Genomic DNA, 24,341 nt, shown 5'->3' with positions numbered 1-24,341 from the left:
ACTGGGCCACATCTGCTACTTTTTGTAGGATTTTCCATTCAAGAGTATTGGTGTTTCCATACCTGGCTGTGATGGAGCCAATCAATACATTTGCCACCACAAATCTATAGAAATTTGTCAAAGTTTTAGATGTCATGCCAAATCTTCACAAGCTCCTAAGGAAGTAGAGGCTTTCTTTGGAATTGTACTTACTGTATGTGCTGGGGCCAGGAAAGATCCTCTGTAATGTTAACATTGAGGAATTTAAAGTTGCTGACCCTCTGCACCTCTGATCCTCTGATAAGGATGGACCTCATTGACCCCTGGTTTCCTCCTCTTGAAGTTAATAATCAGCCTCTTGGTCTTGCTGACATTGAGTGAGAGGTTGTTGTTGTGGCCACCACTCAGCCAGATTTTCAGTCTCCCTCCTAAAATACTGATTCGTCACCACCTTGGATTTGGCCTATGACAGCGGTGTTGTCAACAAACTTGAATATGGCATTGGAGCTCTACTTAGCCACACAGTCGTAAGTGTAAAGTGAGTGGAGCAGAGGGGTAAGCACAGAGCCTCGTGGTGCACCTGTGCTGATGGATATTGTGGAGGCGATGTTGTTGCCAATTCTAACTGACTGGGGTGTGAAAATAAGGAAATTGAGGATCCAATTGCACAAGGAGTTATCGAGGCCAAGTTCTTGAAGCTTATTAATTAGTTCTGAAAGATGATGGTAATGAATGCCAAGCTGTAGTTGATGAAGAACATCCTGATTCATGCATCTTCACTATTCAGGTGTTCTGGGGTTGAGTGAAGAGCCAGTGAGATGGCATCTGCTGTGCCCTGTTGTACCAGTAGGCACATTGCAGTGGATCCAAGTTGCTTCTCATGCAGGAATTGATATGTTTCATCACCAAACTCTCAAAACTCTTCATCACCGTGGATGTAAATGCTATCGGACAATTGTCATTACTACATTCTTCTTAGGCACTGGTCTAAGTGAAGTAGGTGGGTACCCTGGACTGGTGAAGCGAGAAGTTAAAGATCTCAGCCAGTTGATCACCATAATCTTTAGTACCTGGCCAGGTACCCCATTTGGGCTGCATGCTTTTCGTGGGTTCAACCTCCTGAGGCAGATCACACATCAGCCTCAGAGACTGAAATCACCTGATATGTGGGAGTTCGTGGTGGTACCTCCATGTTTCAATGGTCAAAGTGAGCGTAGAAGGCATTGAGCTCATCTGAAAGCGAAGCCCTGTTGTCACCGATGTTGCTTGATTTTACTTTATAAAAGCCAATAGCATTATGGTTAATTATGTTGGCACACGGGCACAGTTCATGAGCTCCTGCTTCCCAGCTCAGAAATCTGGTTTGAGGATTGGATTCTGTGGTTCATGTTATGATGTGTTTCTGGTTTCTGGTCATTCCTTTTTTAGTTGCTATTTTGGGTGACTTTGAATCAGGGCGGCCTGCAGATAACGAATATGGAGTTGAACTGAGTTATACCTTGACTATTTTGATTTTGTGTTTTATATTCTGTGTTGTTTGCTTGCTTTTTTTGTTGCTGTTTGTGTGATTTTTTTGCATGGGTGGGAGGGGGCTTTGCTGTTTTTCTTTGAATGGGTTCCATGGCTTTCTTTGTTTTGTGGCTGTCTGTGGGAAGACGAATCTCAGGGTTGTATACTATACACGTATTTTGATAATAAATGTACTTTGAATCTTCACTCCTGACCATAGAGAGCTATCTACATGGAACTGTCACATTTAACCTGTGATCGCATGTGTTTCCCAAAGATGTGCAGGTTAGTTGGTTAAATTGGCCACTGTACCTAGATGAATACTAGAATCTAAGAGGAGTTGACAAGGGGAGGAGAAAAAAAATGGGTTAAATGAAGAATTAATGTAAATGGATGGTTTCAGGTAGGCACGGACCCTGTGGGGTGAAGGGCTTGTTTTTCGGTTTAACTCTCCATGAAACTATGACTTTTTGTTGAAGAAGGAGGCCATTTGGGAACTTAGTGCATTGCTATCAGTCCCATTCCAAGCTTCCTTCCCCATAATCTCCATCACAGCTCAACGTCCACCCTGATTTTCCAGCTACCACGTTCATTCGGGGTAATTTACAGAAACCAGTTGTAGGAGGGAAACTGGCCCTCTCGGGGAAATCCACACAGTCACAGAGAGAACATACAAACTCTACACAGACGGCACCGGACGTTAAGATTGAAATTGGAGCTGTGCGGTGCAGGTTAACTGCTGACCCATTGTGTCACCCTAAATATTTAGAGAGCACCCAGCACTGAGAGTTGAGCTGGTCTTGTAGGGCACCTCCACACACGAAAAAATAAACTGGGAACTGGTGTCCAAACTGGGAGAGTTGTACAACAGACTAAAGCTGTCAAAGGTTATGAAGAGGATGGGGTTGAGAGAGATAATAAATCATCCATGATAGAATGGCAGAGCAGACTTAATGGACTGAATGGCCAAATTCTGCTTCTATGTGTTATAGTCTTATGGTGTAATAAGCTGATACAATCATATTCAGAGTGTCATATCTTAGGAACAAAATGGCAGATTCCTCCATTTCTGTCTTTGGGTTAGGTCTGCCCATGGGCAGGGCTGACCTACCAGAGGTAGCAGCACATCAAAAGACAGAAGAATGCTTTTTAGTTTATAAATAAACTTTATTTATAACAAATTATATACAAGAAATAGAGAACAGTACATAGTGTTCTTAAATTCATCGTGTCATCTAGTCTATACATTCACAGTGGTGGCTAGTTTATACACTCATAGTGTCATAAATATTATACATTGTAGAAACAATATACTAATAGCACTATAGTCTTTGAACAATATACCTTAGAATGCAATTACATAGGACCCAGTCCTTCAGTGTCAAGTGGCAGTCCTTATAAGATTGCAGTTTTTCTGAATTTTTTTTATTTCAAAAAGTAGACTTCATTTACAAGAAGTATATACAAGAAATATGAGATACTATAAAAAATGCCTCGCAGATTAGGCTGTGTAGTGGAGAGCTGAATTCCAGAGGTACAGTCAGAAAGACTGCTATTGAAGGAGGAGAAGATGGTGGCGTGATGGCAGCACGCGCGGCCACTTCGGTGGTGATGTCTGTTATTTGTCAAGTAGGGGACCGTGCACAATCCTGATTTGATGGAGACAGACGTGAGAGTGAGGAGGAACATTTGGAAAACTTCTGAAATGTCCGCTTTGCTGCCGCTGCTACTGTGTGGTAATCGGAATCTCTGGAGCAGAAGGCCCCGAAATCCTTGGCTTTGCGTGTTTTAGCGGCCGGGGAGAGGTCGAAGGCGCTTGGCAGAGGATGGTGCTCGGGAGGCTGTATTGGAGAGGCCGGTTGGAAGCTCGAAGTTTTCAGACGGATAGACTCCGTCGGCTGTGGTCGGCTGCTTCCAAGGCATCGGCAAATTGACGGTGCCTGGAGGTTTATGGCAGGGAGTTTCTCCCTTTTGCAGCCTGCTATCGGGGACTCGAGAGTCGATCGACTCGGGGACTTTGAGACTTTTTTACCGTGCCCATGGTTTGTTCTTCATCAAATTATGGTATTGTTTTGCACTGCTGTAACTATATGTTATAACTATAGGAACTCAGCAGCATCCATGGAAAGGTGTACAAGTCGACGTTTCTGGCCGAGACCATACTCTTTTCCATAGGTGCTGCCTGGTCTGCTGAGTTCCTCCAGCATTTTGTGTGTGTTGCTTGGATTTCCAGCATCTGCAGATTTTCTCTTGTTTGTGAAATATTACATAACAAATTATATAAGATGCTAAGAATTGTATGATACTAAGTGTTGCAAACTATTTTATTGTAGTATCACCTTTGTGCACCGTACCTCACATAGCTTTTAACCCTAAACTGTACTATGACATCCCACACAGATGTACATATATCTATGTCTGAACTCAACTCATCTCAGCAGTTACATAAAGAGGATTATTGCCATTTGTGTGTTGATTATTTGATTGACATAGCTTCCCTTTAACTGTACTATCTTTGTCCTGTTTACCTGATGCACATACATAATCTTTCAACAGAGAAATGTTGGATGTTTGACTACTAGCGCACAAACAAATTGTTTTGTTGAGGAAAAGCCGAAGTGCTTTCAGCATGCTGAAAGGTTGGTGCGTGGTTTTACTCCAGTGACAAATCTGATTTCAAAAGCTATTGGGGATGCAAATAGTCACCCTGGCGGCATCTGCATCACTCTCGTGTTGACCTGCAAATCTCTCTTGACAATCAGTGGATAAAGAGGTTTGCTTGTATTTTTACAAGCAGGTTCTTCAGTGCTTTGTTTAAGTGTACAGCCTACTTGAGAAGTTCATCCCAGAGCTCCTCAGTTCTTTGGGGTGTACTGAGAAAGAAATTTGTTTTTTTTTAGTTTATATTGGTTTCCTGTGAGTTAAGATAGAATAATGCTAATTTATTAATCCACAGGATGCAGGAGTTGCAGGCAATAATGCCATACTAATTTAAAAAAGATAGTATTTCTTTATCATGGAACAGGCCTTTCCAGATCTTCGAGCAATGCTGCCCAGCAACCCACTGAGCTAACCCTAGCCTAATTACAGGACAGTTTACAATGTCTAATAACCTAGTAACCGGATAACTTCACTCAATTTCACTCACCTCAACATTGAACTGTTCCCAAAACTGATGGGCTCACTTTCAAGGATTCATCTCATGTTCTCGATACTTGTTGCTTGCCTATCTATCTATCTATTTATTATTTTGGTTAGTTTTTTTGTTTCTTGGTATTTACTGTGAATGCCTGCTAGAAAATGAACACTAAGGTTGTATATGGTGCCATATACAGTATGTAATTTGATAATAAATTTACTTTTGAAAATTGAGCTTTGAATTTTGAAATATCTATTGTGCAGTAGCTGCTGGTGAAAGATGTAAACCTGTAGATAATGAAAGTACTTGCTCAGTGCGAGGCCAATTTTGAAATTTTCATGAGATAGAGAAATGAGGCTGAGGACGTCTACTGACCATTCAGGGTGATGAAGATTAGAGCTGAAATGGGGCACAAAGTGAAAATCAAAGGAGGGATATGAACCTTAATTATCCAAGAGCAGTGGAAGCTTACGGTGAGATGCACCTTGGGCAGAAGACAAACTTTCTACTGAAGTGCAGGTAGGGGAGGGGTGAAAGATCTATTGATCCTGCAGACTCTGATAACTGAGACAGAGTGAGGTAGTGAAGTTCAAGACAGAGGAGAGAAAAATCAGAAGGCATCATAGAATAATAGGAACATACATCAAATTTGCTGGTGAACACAGCAGGCCAAGCAGCATCTATAGGAAGAGGCGCAGTCGACGTTTCAGGCCGAGACCCTTCGTCAGGACTAACTGAAGGAAGTCTTCAGTTAGTCCTGACGAAGGGTCTCGGCCTGAAACGTCGACTGCGCCTCTTCCTATAGATGCTGCTTGGCCTGCTGCGTTCACCAGCAACTTTGATGTATGTTGCTTGAATTTCCAGCATCTGCAGAATTCCTGTTGTTATAGAATAATAGGGTTGTATTGCACATACTTGGTTTTGATGGAGGATCTGAAGTTGTGGTGCAAATGCTGAATATCTTCGAGCTATCTGTGACCATGGATGGTTGTGATATCTCAGATGGAAGTGCAAAATCCTTGCTGAAGGAAAGATTTAGCTGAATGGCAGCTTTGGTGGATACTAGATAAAGGACAAAAGCAAAGAACATGTAAAAAAAGAAACAGAAACAAGAAATGAATGCAAGTCTGCTGGGGTAAAAAACTCAAATTTCCTTTAAGATTGGTATTCCTGGAAGGGAAGTCCAGGATACCAAATATTGATCAATTCTGAAAATGTGTGCAATAAAGGAACAGCAGTTATAATGGGTGACTTCAGTCTACATGTAGACTGGGTGAACCAAATTGGTAAAGGTGCTGAGGAAGAGGATTTCTTGGAATGTATGCGGGATGGTTTTTTGAACCAACATGTCGAGGAACCAACTAGAGAGCAGGCTATTCTGGATTGGGTTTTGAGCAATGAGGAAGGGTTAATTAGCGATCTTGTCGTGAGAGGCCCCTTGGGTAAGAGTGACCATAATATGGTGGAATTCTTCATTAATATGGAAAGTGACATAGTTAATTCAGAAACAAAGGTTCTGAACTTAAAGAGGGGTAACTTTGAAGGTATGAGACGTGAATTAGCTAAGATAGACTGGCAAATGACACTTAAAGGATTGACGGTGGATATGCAATGGCAAGCATTTAAAGGTTGCATGGATGAACTACAACAATTGTTCATCCCAGTTTGGCAAAAGAATAAATCAAGGAAGGTAGTGCACCCGTGGCTGACAAGAGAAATTAGGGATAGTATCAATTCCAAAGAAGTAGCATACAAATTAGCCAGAGATAGTGGCTCACCTGAGGACTGGGAGAAATTCAGAGTTCAGCAGAGGAGGACAAAGGGCTTAATTAGGAAGGGGAAAAAAGATTATGAGAGAAAACTGGCGGGGAACATAAAAACGGACTGTAAAAGCTTTTATAGATATGTAAAAAGGAAAAGACTGGTAAAGACAAATGTAGGTCCCCTGTAGACAGAAACAGGTGAATTGATTATGGGGAGCAAGGACATGGCAGACCAATTGAATAATTACTTTGGTTCTGTCTTCACTAAGGAGGACATAAATAATTTTCCAGAAGTAGTAAGGGACAGAGGGTCCAGTGAGATGGAGGAACTGAGTGAAATATATGTTAGTAGGGAAGTGGTGTTAGGTAAATTGAAGGGATTGAAGGCAGATAAATCCCCAGGGCCAGATGGTCTGCATCCTAGAGTGCTTAAGGAAGTAGCCCAAGAAATAGTGTTAATTTTTCAAAACTCGTTAGATTCCGGACTAGTTCCTGAGGATTGGAGGGTGGCTAATGTAACCCCACTTTTTAAAAAAGGAGGGAGAGAGAAACCGGGGAATTATAGACCGGTTAGCCTAACGTCGGTGGTGGGGAAACTGCTGGAGTCAGTTATCAAGGATGTGATAACAGCACATTTGGAAAGCGGTGAAATGATCGGACAAAGTCAGCATGGATTTGTGAAAGGAAAATCATGTCTGACGAATCTCATAGAATTTTTTGAGGATGTAACTAGTAGAGTGGATAGGGGAGAACCAGTGGATGTGGTATATTTGGATTTTCAAAAGGCTTTTGACAAGGTCCCACACAGGAGATTAGTGTGCAAACTTAAAGCACACGGTATTGGGGGTAAGGTATTGGTGTGGGTGGAGAATTGGTTAGCAGACAGGAAGCAAAGAGTGGGAATAAACGGGACCTTTTCAGAATGGCAGGCGGTGACTAGTGGGGTACCGCAAGGCTCAGTGCTGGGACCCCAGTTGTTTACAATATATATTAATGACTTGGATGAGGGAATTAAATGCAGCATCTCCAAGTTTGCGGATGACACGAAGCTGGGTGGCAGTGTTAGCTGTGAGGAGGATGCTAAGAGGATGCAGGGTGACTTGGATAGGTTGGGTGAGTGGGCAAATTCATGGTAGATGCAATTTAATGTGGATAAATGTGAAGTTATCCACTTTGGTGGCAAAAATAGGAAAACAGATTATTATCTGAATGGTGGCCGATTAGGAAAAGGGGAGGTGCAACGAGACCTGGGTGTCATTATACACCAGTCATTGAAAGTGGGCATGCAGGTACAGCAGGCGGTGAAAAAGGCGAATGGTATGCTGGCATTTATAGCGAGAGGATTCGAGTACAGGAGCAGGGAGGTACTACTGCAGTTGTACAAGGCCTTGGTGAGACCACACCTGGAGTATTGTGTGCAGTTTTGGTCCCCTAATCTGAGGAAAGACATCTTTGCCATAGAGGGAGTACAAAGAAGGTTCACCAGCTTGATTCCTGGGATGGCAGGACTTTCATATGAAGAAAGACTGGATGAACTGGGCTTGTACTCGTTGGAATTTAGAAGATTGAGGGGGGATCTGATTGAAACGTATAAGATCCTAAAGGGATTGGACAGGCTAGATGCAGGAAGATTGTTCCCGATGTTGGGGAAGTCCAGAACGAGGGGTCACAGTTTGAGGATAGAGGGGAAGCCTTTTAGGACCGAGATTAGGAAAAACTTCTTCACACAGAGAGTGGTGAATCTGTGGAATTCTCTGCCACAGCAAACTGTTGAGGCCAGTTCATTGGCTATGTTTAAGAGAGAGTTAGATATGGCCCTTGTGGCTACAGGGGTCAGGGGGTATGGAGGGAAGGCTGGGGCGGGGTTCTGAGTTGGATGATCAGCCATGATCATAGTAAATGGCGGTGCAGGTTCAAAGGGCCGAATGGCCTACTCCTGCACCTATTTTCTATGTTTCTATGTTTCTATGAAACAGGACATAGAAACACAAAATGTCAGAAATTGTGAGTAGCAAGGTATCAGCTTTGAAGAGAGGGTTGCACCTAAAATTTCAGGGCTGACTAACTTTCTCACAGTCTTTGTTAGGTTTTTTTTATGATGTAGATGTGTTTTTATATAAAACCAATATATTTTTGAAACTAGTAATGACCATTATTACCAATTTGATTTTTAGCCTAAGAGCAATCTGTCTCTGTTTTATTTTAGGATTCTGAATGTTTGGGAAATAGTTCCATTCCAGTTTTATCTTACCCCTTGTTCTTTCTGTGGATTCAAAATCGCTACAATTTCTCATTTGTAATTAACTTAATTGACTGGTCAGATAACAAGCCTGATCTTGCAAGCCCTTTGTCTTTTTTTCCGAATGGCTTTCATTTTGAGAGACATAAGCATTGATTTTGTACTACAACACAAGTCTCAAGTCATATCTCTCCAGCTGGGGCATAATATCTTTGCAGCAGTGCTAACTGGCCGTGGATGCTGCCTTACAACATTTGCCGAACAGCAACCAAACTACAGGAACATTGCATATCTGATATGATGGTTTCTCACTCATGTCTGTACTCCTTGTAACTCACACAAAGTGCTGGAGGAACTCATCAGGCCAAGCATCATCTATGGAAAAGGGTATAGTTGTAAAGATGTAGTCATAAGGGTAAAGATGCAGCCTGGCCTGCTGAGTTCCTCCAGCATTTTGTGTGCATTCCTTGGATTTCCAGGATCTGCAGATTTTCTCTTGTTTGTGTTCTGCACTCCTTGTTTTCATTTGGGTTAATATGGTGCATATGCTTTTGCACTATCTGTCTATCTATCTATTTGCTATGCATGCACTGCATTGCTGCCACAAAGCAAATATCAATGACTGATGTCAGTGACAATAAACCTAATCTGATTCCTATTAATGTGATTAGATAGACACTCTTTTTTTCCAAAGCAACACACACAAAATGCTGGAAGAACTCAGCAGGTCAGGCAACATCTATGGAAATGAATAAACAATCGACATTTCAGACTTCTTGTAGGGATTCTTGTAGGGAAACCCTTCTTCAGAACTTGCTCTGGATTTTTTTCATCTGAGATTGCCAATGCTTTGGATCTTTTCATCTCCAATTGCCAACATCCCACACTGATGACCCCTTCTCCCACCTGCAATACTCCTCCTCTCCTTGGACACCCTGCTCTGGGTCTCTGCCTGCTCTACATCTTTTCATTTCGAATTGCCAACTGCAAAATCTTTTCTTTCCAAATGGCTATATCTTTCACTTTTGAAACAATCCAATTTCCATTGAATTGATAAAATAACCTCAAGCTTGATTGGTTATATCCCCTCCACCTTTCAGTCCAGATGAAGGGTTTCAACCCAAATATTGACTGTCTTTTTCCCTCCATAGATGCTGCTTGACCATTTGGATTCCTTCAGCATCTCACATGTTGCTCCAGATTCTCTCAACTGAAGTCTCATGTGTCTCTCACACATGGTCACTTTTTCAATATTAAAATGAAAAAACATTCAGGAAGATTCAACAGGTTATACATACTCAGTCTTATAGATGTGCCAATTATTAAAGGTGCAGAATCATTCCGCTTGGAAAAGGACCCTTTGGCCCAACTGGTCTATGTTCTATTCCCTTTACGCTCTTGACTTCATGGCTAGATTCTGCTGTAACTCCACAAGTTTGCGTATGTTACCACCATAGTGGACCACATCTCAAATTATGGTGAGTTGGAGTCAAGGAAAGAGATAGAGAGCTTAGTAACAATAACCTATTCCTCATTGTCAGCTAACCAAAAGAGCTGGTCATTCATTAACTTCAGGAAGAGAGCCGGTGTACATGCTCCTGTCTTCATCAATGGTGCTGAGGTGATAAGGTCGAGAACTTCAAGTTCCCAGGAGTGGGCATCACTAAGAGTCTATCCTGGTCCAACTACATAGATGCCGTGGACAAGAAAACTCAGCAATGCCTCTACTTCCTTCAGAAATTAAAGAAATTGGGCATGTCTCTGTCGACCCTTACCAATTTTTATCAATGCACCATAGAAAGCATCCTATCCAGATGCATCATGGAAACATTTCTGCCTGCGGCCACAAGAAACTTCAGAGAGATGTGGACACAGCTCAGCATATCTTGGAGACCAGCCTCTTCTCCATGGTCTTGCTATATTTTTACTGCCTTAGTAAAGTATCCGATATAATCAAAGTCTTCACCCACCAGAGATATCCTCTCTTTTTCTCCCTCTCATCGAGTAGAAGATACAAAAGTCTGAAAGCATATATCACCGGATCCGAGGACAGCATCTATCCACCATTCTAAGACCTTCATTGATCTTGCACCTTATGGTTTACCTGCAGTGCCCTTTTTCTGTAGTTGTTATATTTTATTCTGCCTTCTGTTATTATTTTTCATTGTGCTATCATAATGAACTTTGAAATTGATTTGATCTATGCAAGAAAATCTTTTCACTGTATCTCAGTACATGTGACAATAATAGACCAATTCCAATTACAGTTCCAGTCCTATTTCCGATTCATCCTGCATGGATAAGTGTGTGTCTTAGTGAATATATGGATGTTCCCAAACCAGAAGCCCTGGATGAAAGAGGAGATTCACAGTCTGCTGAGGGCTAATGTTGTGGTGTTCAAGACCAATGATGTAGAACCCTACAAGAAGTCCAGCTATGACCTTTGGAAGGCTATTGTGAGAGTGAAAAGGCAATTCCATGTGAAGTTAGCACCATAATCAGATGCATGACAGCTGTGGCAGGGTTTGCATCCTATTATTTCCCTGAAGGTAAAACCTAACATCATGGAAAGCCGTGATACTTCACTCCCTGGTAAAGACAATGCCTTTTATGCACACTTTAAAAGGGAAAATAACACTACATCTATGCAAATCCCCACAGCATCTAGTGACTCTATAATCGTTATCTTGAATGCTGACGTCAGAATATCCTTCAATAGGCTGAACTCTTGCAAGTGATGCCGACCAGCGGGCTGGAGTGTTCAAGGACATCTTCAGACTCTCACTGTTACAAAAGGGCGTCAATCATTCTAGTATCCAAGAAGAGCAGGGTGAGAGGTTAGTCATGACATCATGACCAGAATTAACTCCTAACTGAAAAAGGACCTAGAAACTGAAAGCAGGTCTAGAGCTGCTCTCCAATTGTTTTTGGTACACCTAGCCAACAGCAAAACCTATGTCAGGCTGCTATTCGTTGATTTATCTATTATAGCTCAGTGTTCAACATCATTTAGTCAATACTAATCAGCTGCTTTTAGAACCTGTTCATCTGTACCTCATTCTGCAGCTGGATGTTTGACTTCCTTATCAGGAGACCACAGTCAGTGTGGATCAGTAATAACATCTCCTTCTCTCTGACCATCAACAGGGGCGGTTTGCAGGCTTATCCCGCTGTTCCAGTCTCTCTACGCTAGGCACAGCTGTTCTAGTCTCTCTAAGTGAGGCTAAGTACAGCTCAAATGTCTATAAATTCACCAATGACACGACTTTTGTTGGCGGAATCTCAAGTAGTGACAAGGAGGCTTACAAGAGTGAGATAGATTAGCTAAATAAGTGGCATTGCAACAACAACCTTGCCCTTAATGTCAGCAAATCAAGGACGTCAGGAGAACACACACCAGTCCTCATTGATGGGACTATAGGGCAGAGGGTGAGCAGCTTCAAGTACCTGAACATCTCAAAGGATCTATCCTGGAGCCCAACATGTTGACACAACCACGAAGAAGGCACACCAACAACTCTGCCTCATTAGGAGCTTGAGGAGATTTGGTGTGCTGCCAAAGACTTGCAAATTTCTTCAGATGTGTGGTCGAGAGTATTCTGACTGCATCACAGTCTGGTACGGAGGATCCAATGCTCAGGACTGGAAAGAGTGGAAGAAGGTTGTAGATGCAGTGAGTTCCATCAACATCAATATCATCAAGGCATCTTCAAAACACAGTGCCCCAAGGAGAGAGCATCTATCAATACAAAACCTCGTTAAGGTCCTGCACAGTGAGTATAGGGATTAGGAAAACAGGCTGAAGAGCAGGACCTCCAAGGTAGTAGTCTCTGGATTACTGCCAGTGCCACATGCGAGTCATGGCAGGAATAGTATGAGAGTACAGGTGAATGTGTGGCTGAAAAACTGGTGCGAGGGGAAGGGTTACAGGTTCTGGGTTAAATGAAAGCTTATCTGGGGCAGGGGTGACCTGTACAAGAGGGATGTCTGCACCTAAACTGGAGGGAAACCAATATACTGGGCATAAGTTTGCTCGTGCTACTTGGGAGGGTTTAAGCTAGTTTTGCAGGGGGTTGGGAACCAGAGCAACAGGTCAGAATGTGGAGGTATGGGGAAGAAGGTAGATGTCATGGCCAGTAAAAATAGGCAGGAGAAAAGTAAAAGATGTGGTAGGACAGAGAGTTTGAAGTGTGTATATTTTGACGCTAGGAGTATTATGGGTAGAGCATGGATCGGTACACGGGACTATGATGTTGTGGCAATTACTGAGACTTGGCTGAGAGAGGAACAGGACTGGGTGCTTAATATCCCAAGATTTGGATGTTTTAGAAAAGATAGAGAGGGAGGTAGAAGAGGTGGGGGAGTTGCACTATTAATCAACGACAATACCATAGTTGTACAGTACTCAGAAGGAATATAACGCAGGGCTCATCCACTAAGACTATATGGGTAGAACTCAAGAACAGGAAGGGTGCAATACTCTGATGGGATTATACTACAGATCCCACAATAGCCACCAGGACATTGAGGACCAGGTATATAGACAAAGTAAGGAAGGGTTTAAAAACAATTGGGTTGTTGTCATAGGGGAGTTCAACTTCCCAAATACAAACCTGGACCTTAGTATGAAAGGCTTAGATGGGGCAGAGTTTGTTAGGTGCTTGCTGTAGGGTTTCTTAAATCAACATGTAGATAATACAAGAGGAGGGGATGTACTGGACCCGGTGTTCAGTACAGGTGGTTGACCTTTCAGGGAGTGCACAGCTAGGGAACAGTGACACAACTCCCTAAGTATTAATATAGCTGCAGATAAGAATAAGTGTGGACCTTGTGGGAGAGTACTAAAGTGGAGCAGGGCAAATTATGAGAGCATTCGGCAGGAGCTAGGAAGCTTTCATTGGGAACAGCTGTTTTTGGGCAAGTCTATGAAAAATCATTGGCAAGCAGGATTAAAGATAATTCCAAGGCATTCTATTCATACATCAAGAGCAAGAGGATAACTAAGGAGAGGGTAGGATCAGTCAAAAACATCTGCTTGGACACTGAGGATATGGGTGAGGTTCTTAATGAGTTACTTACATCGGTATTTACCAAGGAGAGGACATGGAGAAAAGGGAGATCAGTGCTGAGTGTATAGATATGCTAGGGCATTTTGAAGTAAAGAAAGAGATAGTACTGAGTTTCTTAATGAGCAATAAGGGGATAAGTCCCCAGAACCTGAAGGGATAAATCCTAGTTTATTGAGAGAGGTAAGCAAAGAGATACAGGGGCCTTGGCCAATGTCTTTGTGTCCTCTCTAGCCACAAGCAATGTCCTAGAGGACTGGCAAGTTGCTAATGTTTTTCCATTATTCAAGAAGGGAACTAGGGAGAATCCTGGAAACTATAGACCGGTGAGTTTCACGTCAGTGGTAGGAAAGTTACTGAAGAGGATTCTTAGGGCTAGGATTTATGAGAATTTGGAAAACCTGGCCCAATCAGGGAGACTCAGCATGACTTCATGCAGGGAAGTTGTGTCTTACGAAATTAATTGAGTTTTTTTGATGAGGTGACTAGATGATGGAGGTGGAACTGCAGATGTTGCCTACATAGATTTTGGTAAGGCATTTGACAAGCTCTCTCACTGAAGGCTCATCCAGAAGATTAAGATGGATGGGATCGAGAGTGAATTGGCTATTCAGATTCAGAACTGGCTTGCCCATTGAAGACAGAGGAGAGTGGTCGAAGGAACTTATTCTAGCTGCAGGTTTGTCATTAGTGATGTTCTGCAGGGATTGTTCTGGGATCTCTGCTGTTGATGATGTATATAAATGACCTGGATGAAAACGTAGATGGGTGGATTAGTAATTTTGCAGATGATACGAGGGTTCATGGTGTTGTGGATAGCGTAGAAGACTGGCAAAGAATATAATGGGATATAGATCAGTTGCAGATATGGGCAGATTGTAGCAGAAGAAGTTTAACCTGGCCAAATGTGTGGTGTGGCACCTTGGTAAATCATATATAGAGAGACAGTACACCGTTAAGCATCTTGCCCTTAACAGTGTTGAAGAGCAGAGGGATATTGGGGTCTAAGTTCATAGTTTTCTGAAAGTGGCTAAATAGGTTGGTAGGGTGGTTAAGAAGGCATATGACATACTTGCCTTTGTTAGTTGAAGCATTGAGTTTAAAAGTCAGGAAGTTATGTTACAGCTTTATAAAGCTCTAGATAGGCTGCATCTGGAGTATTGCATACACTTCTGGTCACTCCACTATAGGAAGCATGTTGAGGCTCTGGAGAGGCTGCAGAAAAGATTTACCTGGATGGCAGAGGCTGAGGAGAGATCTATAGATGTTTCTAAGATTATGAAAGGCAAAGATAGAGTAGATGGACAGTATCTTTTTCCAACGGTCGAAATGTCTAATACCAGAGGGTATGCATTTGAGGTGTGATAGGGTAATTTCAAAGGAGATGTGAGGGGCAAATTGTTTACACAAAGTGACGAGCATCTGGAATGTGCTATGTTCTATGTCTGATGTTCTCACCATGGTTTCTTACCATCAGGGAGAAGGGAAACGAGCCTCAGCACCCACACTCAATGTTTTAGGAATAGCTCCTTCATCTGTTAATGATGGCACAACGTAAGCCATCCTCCAGTCTTCTGCCGCTAATGATGATGGCTATATCTCAGCCAGGGCTTTGTAATTGCTTCTTTAACTTAAATTGTTAAACAATAGTTTAAACGAATTTTTATTGGTAACAACAAAATTCTGCAATGCTATAACCTTTTTTGTGTAATGTATAAATGCACCACATATATATGTGATGTGAACAAATGCAGTAGTTGTCAGTCCACTGTAGAGTTAAACATATTCTGAACCTTCTGGTGACCCCTAGAGAGTAGTTATCAGTTCTCATGCAGCAGCTCCCAATACTCTACAACTGGTGATGAAAATAATCAAAGCAGCAGATGCACTTGAGTTCAAAAGGAGTCTGCACTTTGAAGTGGCACTTCAAAGCACTCCCTGATCGTTGCTGATTGATAGCACTTTCATGTCCATAGATCTTTGCAGTCTAGGATAAATGACTGACAGGATGTCGAATTCTTCCTGGGTGCACAATGAGTAGGTGGATTTGTGTCCAACACTCAGGCGGCTGCAATTGAAAATCACTGGTGTACTGAATAATGTAACGAGATGCCAATAACAGGAGAGCTATGTATAATTAATGTAGAGAAGATTTGTGCACTTAAGCATTATTGTTTAGACAAGAAATGGAACAAAAATGGCTAAAGTATAGGCACGTTCTGTTCTTACCTGCCCATCACCTCCCTCTGGTACTCCTCCTCCTTCCCTTCCTTCCATGGTCTTCTATTCTCTCCTGTCAGACTCCCCCCTCTCCTGTCAGACTCCCCCCTCTCCAAGCCTTTATCTCTTCCACCAATCAACTTCCCAGCTCTTTACTTCACCCTCTCCAATTTCACCTATCAGCTGCCACCTTGTACTTCTTCCTCCCCTCCCCTCACCTTGTTATTCACTGAGGCTGTCTACAAGAAGGGTCAGAGCCGCCTCTATTTCCTGAAGAGACTGAGGTCCTTTAACATCTGCCGGACGATGCTGAGGATATTCTACGAGTCTGTGGTGGCCAGTGCTATCATGTTTGCTGTTGTGTGCTGGGGCAGCAGGCTGAGGGTTGCAGACACCAACAGAATCAACAAACTCATTTGTAAGGCCAGTGATGTTGTGGGGATGGAACTGGACTCTCTGACGGTGGTGTCTGAAAAGAGGATGCTGTCTAAGTTGCATGCCATCTTGGACAATGTCTCCCATCCACTACATAATGGACTGGTTGGGCACAGGAGTACATACAGCCAGAGACTCATTTCACCGAGGTGCAACACAGGGCGTCATAGGAAGTCATTCCTGCCTGTGGCCATCAAACTTTACAACTCCTCCCTTGGAGGGTCAGACACCCTGAGCCAATAGGCTGGTCCTGGACTTATTTCCTGGCATAATTTACATATTACTATTTAATTATTTACAGTTTTATTACTGTTTAATTATTTATGGTGCAACTGTAACGAAAACCAGTTTCCCCCGGGATCAATAAAGTATGACTATGACTATGACTAAAACTATTCTGATTTTGTCCCCCTTCCTTTCCAGTCCAGTTGACGTGTCTTGGCCCAAAATGTCAACTGTTTATTCCCATGCATAAATGCTGCCTGACCTGATGAGCTCCAGCACATTGTGTGTATTGCTCTAGATTTCCAGCATCTTGTGTCTAGGAGATATGTTATACACTCAGTGGCTACTTTATTAGCTATCTCCTGTATGACCACTGAGTGTATGTTCATGGTCTGCCGCTGCTGTAGACCACGCACTTCAGGGTTCAGTGTGTTGTACATTCCAAAATGCTTTTCTGCACACCACTCTTGTAATGCGTGGTTATTTAAATTATTGTCACCTTTCTGTCAGCTGGAATCAGTCTGACTGTTCTCCTCTGACCTCTCTCATTGACAAGGCATTTTCACCCACAGAACTGCCACACACTGGATGGTTCATGTTTTTTGCACCATTCTCTTTAAACTCTAGGGACTGCAGTGCACAAAAATCCTAGGAAATCAGTAATTCCTGAGATAATTAAACCACCCAGTCTGGCACCATCATTCCACAGTCAAAGTCACTTAGATAACATTTCTCTCCTACTCTGATGTTTAGTCTGAGCAACAACTGAACCTATTGACCATGTCTGCATGCTTTTGTGCATTACATTGCTGTCACGTGATTGACTGATTAGATATTTGCATTAATGAGTATGTGGTGCTGAGTGTACATTTTAATTATTTATATTATTATTTTGAAGAGGAAGATCATTATGCTTATATGTGAAAATATACAGTATGGGGTGGCATGGTTAGCTGGTGATTAGTGCATTGATCAGTTTTGACGGTTCAATTCTCACTGCTGCCTGTAACAATTTTGTTTGCTCTCCTCATGACTACCTGGGTTTCCTCTGGGCTCTGAGGTTTCCTCCCACATTCCAAAGACATACAGTATATGATAGAGTTATGGTTAGTGAGTTGTGGGCATGCTCTGTTTCTGCCAGAAGTGTAGCGACAGTTGCAGGCTGTCCCCAGCACAACCTCGAACTGTGTTGGTCATTGGTGCAAACAACAATTTAGATTGGGGGACCGCTTCATTGAGCACCGCCACTCCGTCTGCCAAAACAAACAGGATCTCCCAGTAGCCACCTGCTTCAGCTCTGCTTCCCACTCCCATTCAGATATGTCCATACATGGCCTCCTCTACTGCCATGATGAGGCTAAACTCAGGGCGGAGGAGCAACACCTCATATACCGTCTAGGTAGTCTCCAGCCCCTTGGCATGAACAGAGAATTCTCCAACTTCCGGTAATTCCCTCCTCCTCCCTTCCCCTATCCCTATGTCACTCTGCCCCCTCCCCCAGCTGCCTATCACCTCCCTCATGGTTCCGCCTACTTCTACTACCCATTGTGTTTTCCCCTATTCCTTCTTCACCTTTCCTGCCTATCACCTCCCTGCCTCCCCTCCCCCACTCCTTTATCTTTCCCCTTACTGGTTTTTCACCTGGAACCTACCAGCCTTCTCCTTCCCACCCTCCCCCCACTTTCTTTATAGGGCCTCTGCCCCTTCCCCCTACAGTCCTGACGAAGGGTTCCGGCCCGAAACGTCGACTCATTGCTTCCACGGATGCTGCCCGACCTGCTGAGTTCCTCCAGCGTGTTGTGAGTGTTGCTTTGACCCCAGCATCTGCAGATTATTTAGTGTTAATTTTACTGTCTGTTTTGAAGTTTTGATGCATAGTCCCTTTGACAAATAAAGCTCATCTTAAAATCTTAAGAAAAGTCATGAATGTGATGTAAGCACAGTTTGCATCTACTCTCCCCAGATTTTCTTAGCATTCATCAGCACAAGGGGTAATTTTCAGTAGTCAGGTCTACTTGGGATGAACCGGAGAACTTGGGAAAACCCATGTGGTCACTATGAGAATGAACATCACAGAAATCAAAAATTGAACCATGGTCACTGAGCTGTGAGATTTCTCTAAGATCAATATGCTAACCATGGGTTCAACTTGCTGAGTGTGGATGGAGATTTCACTGTGCTACATTATAAATCTTACATGTTTTTGCATTCTCATTACTATCTAATTATATTACTATCTTCTTTATTGTAATTATCTTACTGAAAGTTACCCAGGTGCAACAATGTGTTTTCTATAATTACAGTCAATGAAAAATTAACAACAGAACCAATGTAGTTTTTCACTGATAATGTTGTACTTCTTTGTTCAACTGGGAACGCCTGTCAAGTAATCAAATACCAGAAAATCAATTTTGAGATGATCAGCTTTGTGGAAATTTATCCAGCCAGTGATGGCAAGTCCAGATGCTATCCTTTGGGAAAATGCACAACGGAAGGAAGCTAAAACAAAATAATTAATGACATTTTTCACCATAATTAGAAAAGGGACTGAATAGTCTGTTGGAATTATTGGAATCATTCTAATTGGAAGTAGTTTTTGTTATAGTCTTGCCTAATTTTATTGGTGCCAAGTTGGAGAAAACTTGCACTAACAATTTTCCCTTTAAAAATAATGGCTACAGTGGCAGTATAATATTTTATGGTATTGTAATTGAGATTGCCTTATTGGGGGAACATCAAAATATCTTTCCAAGTCAAGAAAGCTTGTGACTTGGAGGGGAGCTGGTAGTTGGTGGTCCTTTATAGAAACATAGAAACATAGAAAATAGGTGCAGGAGTAGGCCATTCGGCCCTTCGAGCCTGCACCGCCATTTATTATGATCATGGCTGATCATCCAACTCAGAACCCAGCCTTCCCTCCATACCCCCTGACCCCTGTAGCCACAAGGGCCATATCTAACTTCCTTTTAAACATAGCTAATGAACTGGCCTCAACAGTTTGCTGTGGCAGAGAATTCCACAGATTCACCACTCTCTGTGTGAAGAAGTTTTTCCTAACCTCGGTCCTAAAAGGCTTCCCCTCTATCCTCAAACTGTGACCCCTCGTTCTAGACCTCCCCAACATCGGGAACAATCTTCCTGCATCTAGCCTGTCCAATCCCTTTAGGATCTTATACGTTTCAATCAGATCCCCCCTCAATCTTCTAAATTCCAACGAGTACAAGCCCAGTTCATCCAGTCTTTCTTCATATGAAAGACCTGCCATCCCAGGAATCAATCTGGTGAACCTTCTTTGTACTCCCTCTATGGCAAAGATGTCTTTCCTCAGATTAGGGGACTAAAACTGCACACAATACTCCAGGTGTGGTCTCACCAAGGCCTTGTACAACTGCAGTAGTACCTCCCTGCTCCTGTACTCGAATCCTCTCGCTATAAATGCCAGCATACCGTTCGCCTTTTTCACCGCCTGCTGTACCTGCATGCCCACTTTCAATGACTGGTGTATAATGTGTTACGAGAATACACATAAAATTAAGATGTTTGCTGGCCTGGGCTAGCATCAGTAGTTGGTCTGCCACCTGCCCTCAGGGGAAGGAGAGATAAGGAACAATGGAGCAGCGTCTGGAGATGTGTAATGAAGGGATGTGGGAGGAAGAGCTGTCTGGAGCGGCTCCCCCCTTTGAACCCTGAACTGTTTGAAGTGATGGACAGGCGATACCCCAGCAGGGGGATAAAAAGGGACAGGTTCGCTAAGACAGACACACACGGCACCTGAGGTAACGAGACCCTGGAAGCGGTGCGCTTCTCACGAGTGGGTGAAAAGTCCCAGACAACGACAAGGGTGGAAAGGTACGATCAGCGGGAACCCGGTGTGTGTCCGCCCTTGCCTGGGTGCCGGGTTCACTGCAGAGGATCGACCGCATCTGGAGGAGGGGTCACAGTCGGTGACCTCAGGTGACATCACCAAGGACCCGCCCAAAAGCTGTTTGTGAGCCATCTCGCTGGTCTGTGAGCCATCTTGCTGGTCTGTGAGTGAAGCCGTTCTGAATGATGAGTTGTTCCTATTCTATCTCTCTCTTCCCCCACGTTGTCCACCGCCATGGCAACGATTACTGCGAACTGAACTACTAAACTGGACTGAACTTTGAGTCATTTTGAAATTGGTCATTTACCCCTAGACAACGATAGAGCTTGATTGATGCTGTTATCTTAATTCTGTGCACATGTGTGTTTATCATCACTGAACTGTTGCATTTATTATCCTTTCGATTACTGTGTTGCTTGTTTCTGTAATAAAACTTTCTTAGTTCTAGTACTCCAGACTCCAACTGAGTGATCCATTTCTGCTGGTTTGGCAACCCAGTTACGGGGTACGTAACATAAGTGGGGTTCTCGTCCGCGATTTTGAACGCTAAATTTGGGACGGAGTAAATTGATTGGGTTAAAATTCCCGAAAGAAAGAAAAGACAAACAGCAGAAATGGAGGTTGAGGAATTTATAAAGGCGCCGACCTTGGAGGCATTAGAGGATGCCAGGAAATCGGAATTGATAGCTGTGGCCAAACGGGTGAATCTTGCTAAGGTGAAGTCGACAATGAGGAGAGAGGAGATACACAGAGCTATTGTAGAGCACTATGTATCTAAAGGTGTGTTTCCCCAAGGTGAGCTGGGGGAGGTGTCTATTGAAAAACCTGTTGGAGACGCGGTACAGGTACAGCTTGAAAAACTGAGACTCGAGCACGAGTTCCGGGTACGGCAGTTAGAACACGAAGAGAAGCAGGTAGAAAGGCAAGAGAGAGAAAGACAGTTGGAGAGAGAAGAGAGAGAGAGGGACAGACAGTTGGAGAGAGAGGAGAAACAGAGGGAAAGGGAATTTGAGCTGGAGAAGTTAAAGATAAGGGCCGAGCAGGGGCTCGTGCCGAACCAAGGTGGAGGGTTCCGGGCGACCCAGGAGGTTAGGCTGGTTCCCCCATTTGACGATACCGATGTGGATCGGTACTTTCTCCACTTCGAAAAAGTAGCTATAAGTCAGGACTGGCCGAGGGATAAGTGGGTTGTCTTACTTCAGAGTGTACTGAAAGGGAAAGCCCAACAAGCTTACTCCGCCTTATCCGCGGAAGATGCCCAGAAGTATGAGGTGGTGAAGGAGGCCATCCTCAGGATTTATGAGTTGGTCCCGGAGGCATACCGGCAGAGGTTCCGGAATGCGAGGAAGCGGTGGGACCGCACGTATTTGGAGTTTGCTCGTGAGATGCAAACATATTGTGAGCGTTGGTGCGCCTCGAAAGGGGTAGAGGGGGATTATGACAGACTGCTACAGCTGATCCTGATTGAGCAGTTTAAAGGTTGTGTCCCTGAGGGTATGAGACCCTACCTCGATGAGAAAGAGGCAGCCACATTAGCCGCAACTGCTAAGTTAGCGGATGAGTATGCGTTGACGCATAAAATGAAGGTTGCCCCGAGTAAAGGCTACCAGAAGGGTAGTCAGGACGGCGGGGAGAGTCCACCGGAAAAGTCAGAAAGTAAGCCGGGGACTAGTGAAAAGGATAAGGTAGACCGGGAGCAGTCTGGTAGGAAGTCTCCTGGGGTCGTCTGTTATAATTGTGGGAAAGTCGGACACTTTGCGTCCAGGTGCTTTGCCCCAAGAAAGGAGACGGGGAAAGGAAAAGCGGAAATTTGGAATGGCTGTATTGAGCTGTTAAGCGAACCGCTAGGGAAGGACAGGTCTGAAAAAGTCCAGGAAGGGCGCGAGAGGTTTATCTCGGCCGGACTGGTGTCAGTGAAAAAGAGGTTAAAACCAGTTCCAGTGCGGATCTGGAGAGACACGGGAGCGTGTCAGTCACTAATACTGAAGAGTGTATTAGAGTTTAGCTCAGAGACCCAGACTGGGGAGGTAGAGGTCAAAGGTGTTGGGGAAGGGACAGAGTCAGTCCCTTTGCACCAGATACATTTACAGAGCAACCTGGTCTCTGGACTAGTCACGATCGGGGTGAGGTCCGAATTACCGATGAAAGACGTGGAAGTCTTGCTCGGTAATGACATCGCCGGAGGAATCGTGTTCCCAGTCGTGAGATTGACGGGTCAGCCTGCCAGCATGGAGGCCCCGCCCGCGATGGTGAATTTGGCTGAAACATTTCTGCCAACCTTGTATGAGACAGGGTGTAGTGAGATAAGAGGTAGTGAGGGAGCTGGGACGGACGTAGCAGTAGCCAGGAAAGAATTTGTGCAGACGCAGGAGCGAGACGAGGGGCTGATGGTTTTTGCAGAGACAGCTCTCTCTGACACAGCCTTGACAAGGGAACTAGTAGGCTATTGTGCGGATGAGGAAGTGCTAAGGAAGAAAGGGAAATCAAGGACAGTATCCGCAGATGAGGAGTGGGGGGTGATGCAAAAGAGTTATGGGGATGAGGTTTTTAACATGGCCCACGAGGTACCCCCCGGTGGACATTTTGCGGTGCTGGAGGAAACAGTTGGTGGAATCATGAAAGAGAGTTACCGGCTGCCCAGGGGGAAGAATGTTATTGATCATGACCGACGCGAACTGAGACGGTCACCGGCTTTTGATATGCTAACAAACCTAGTCGGTGTTAGCGTGGAAATCAATGAAGCTAGGGGCCCCCTGTTAAGAGAAAAGAACCATTTTGAAAAGATTAGGATGGGATCGGTCAGATGGGAGAAGGCTATTGTTTTGGCCAGGTCTACTGATAAGGTCTCTCCCTTAATCCCCGAAGGAGTAATTAAACGACTCGCACCCATGTGTTTGATTGTCCCGAGGAAATGCAAAGAACTGGGACGTTGGGTTATGTCTGTTACAATAGGGCAGCCAAGTAAACAACACCCATATTTTTTGAGTAATTCAGTGACTAAAGGGCTGATGAACACAGAGGTGTGTATTGGCAATTTAATACGGCTGTCTGAAGCCAGCTTGATAGTGAACCTTGAAAAAAATGAATTCGGCCACACGAGAGTCACTTACCTGGGAATTGTGGTGACACAGGGGCAGCTGGCAGCGATGCAAGCTACACTGCAGGCTATCGCTGACCTCCCAACCCCGACAGACAAGAGGGCCCTCAGAAGGCTTTTGGAGATGGTGGGGTACTGCAGGAAGTTTTGCAATAACTCTGCGGTCAATACCCGTCCCCCTCCTACTAAGCCCTTGCGAGAGAAAATTGAGTCGGAATGGGACGACCCTTGTTATTGTGGTCCGGGACAAAACCAAATGAGAGGTTACATTGGTCGCAATTCATCAGTGTTTTTGGCCACTATGAAGTTTGCTGAGTTGGAGCCTGGTCTAAGGGATTATTAATAACACGTGTAAAAGGAACAGAAAATGTGACGACTGTCTGTCAAGGTGTTGACAGCTTCAAATTCTCTGTATTAGCTAAATAACTGTTAAAGATGTATATTGTGTATGTATCAGATAATGTAGTCATGTTTGTAATTTTTACCTCCCGGTAAAAATCCTTAAAGGGGGGAAGTGTTACGAGAATACACATAAAATTAAGATGTTTGCTGGCCTGGGCTAGCATCAGTAGTTGGTCTGCCACCTGCCCTCAGGGGAAGGAGAGATAAGGAACAATGGAGCAGCGTCTGGAGATGTGTAATGAAGGGATGTGGGAGGAAGAGCTGTCTGGAGCGGCTCCCCCCTTTGAACCCTGAACTGTTTGAAGTGATGGACAGGCGATACCCCAGCAGGGGGATAAAAAGGGACAGGTTCGCTAAGACAGACACACACGCCACCCGAGGTAACGAGACCCTGGAAGCGGT

At 43.9% G+C, this 24,341-nt stretch overlaps 1 protein-coding gene across 7 annotated transcripts in view; it reads left to right on the top strand.

Moving 5' to 3' along the window:
* LOC134347182 (organic cation/carnitine transporter 2-like) overlaps window positions 1-24,341 on the top strand; it is a 143,620-nt gene that overhangs the window by 45,605 nt on the left and 73,674 nt on the right. The window contains exon 1 of one of the 7 annotated variants that reach the window (XM_063049431.1): window positions 11,964-12,402. The exons of the other annotated variants lie outside the window; for them this stretch is intronic. Within the exon in view, the coding sequence (XP_062905501.1) occupies window positions 12,210-12,402 (193 nt within the window). The 5' untranslated portion in view covers window positions 11,964-12,209. Of the gene's footprint in view, window positions 1-11,963; window positions 12,403-24,341 lie in introns of those variants that run through there. 7 annotated transcript variants of the gene reach the window in all.

This window comes from Mobula hypostoma, chromosome 5, assembly GCF_963921235.1.
Source record: "Mobula hypostoma chromosome 5, sMobHyp1.1, whole genome shotgun sequence".
Taxonomy (NCBI): domain Eukaryota; kingdom Metazoa; phylum Chordata; class Chondrichthyes; order Myliobatiformes; family Myliobatidae; genus Mobula; species Mobula hypostoma.
Note: the sequence above shows the minus strand (reverse complement) of the source record. Positions and strands in the feature narration are given on the sequence as shown.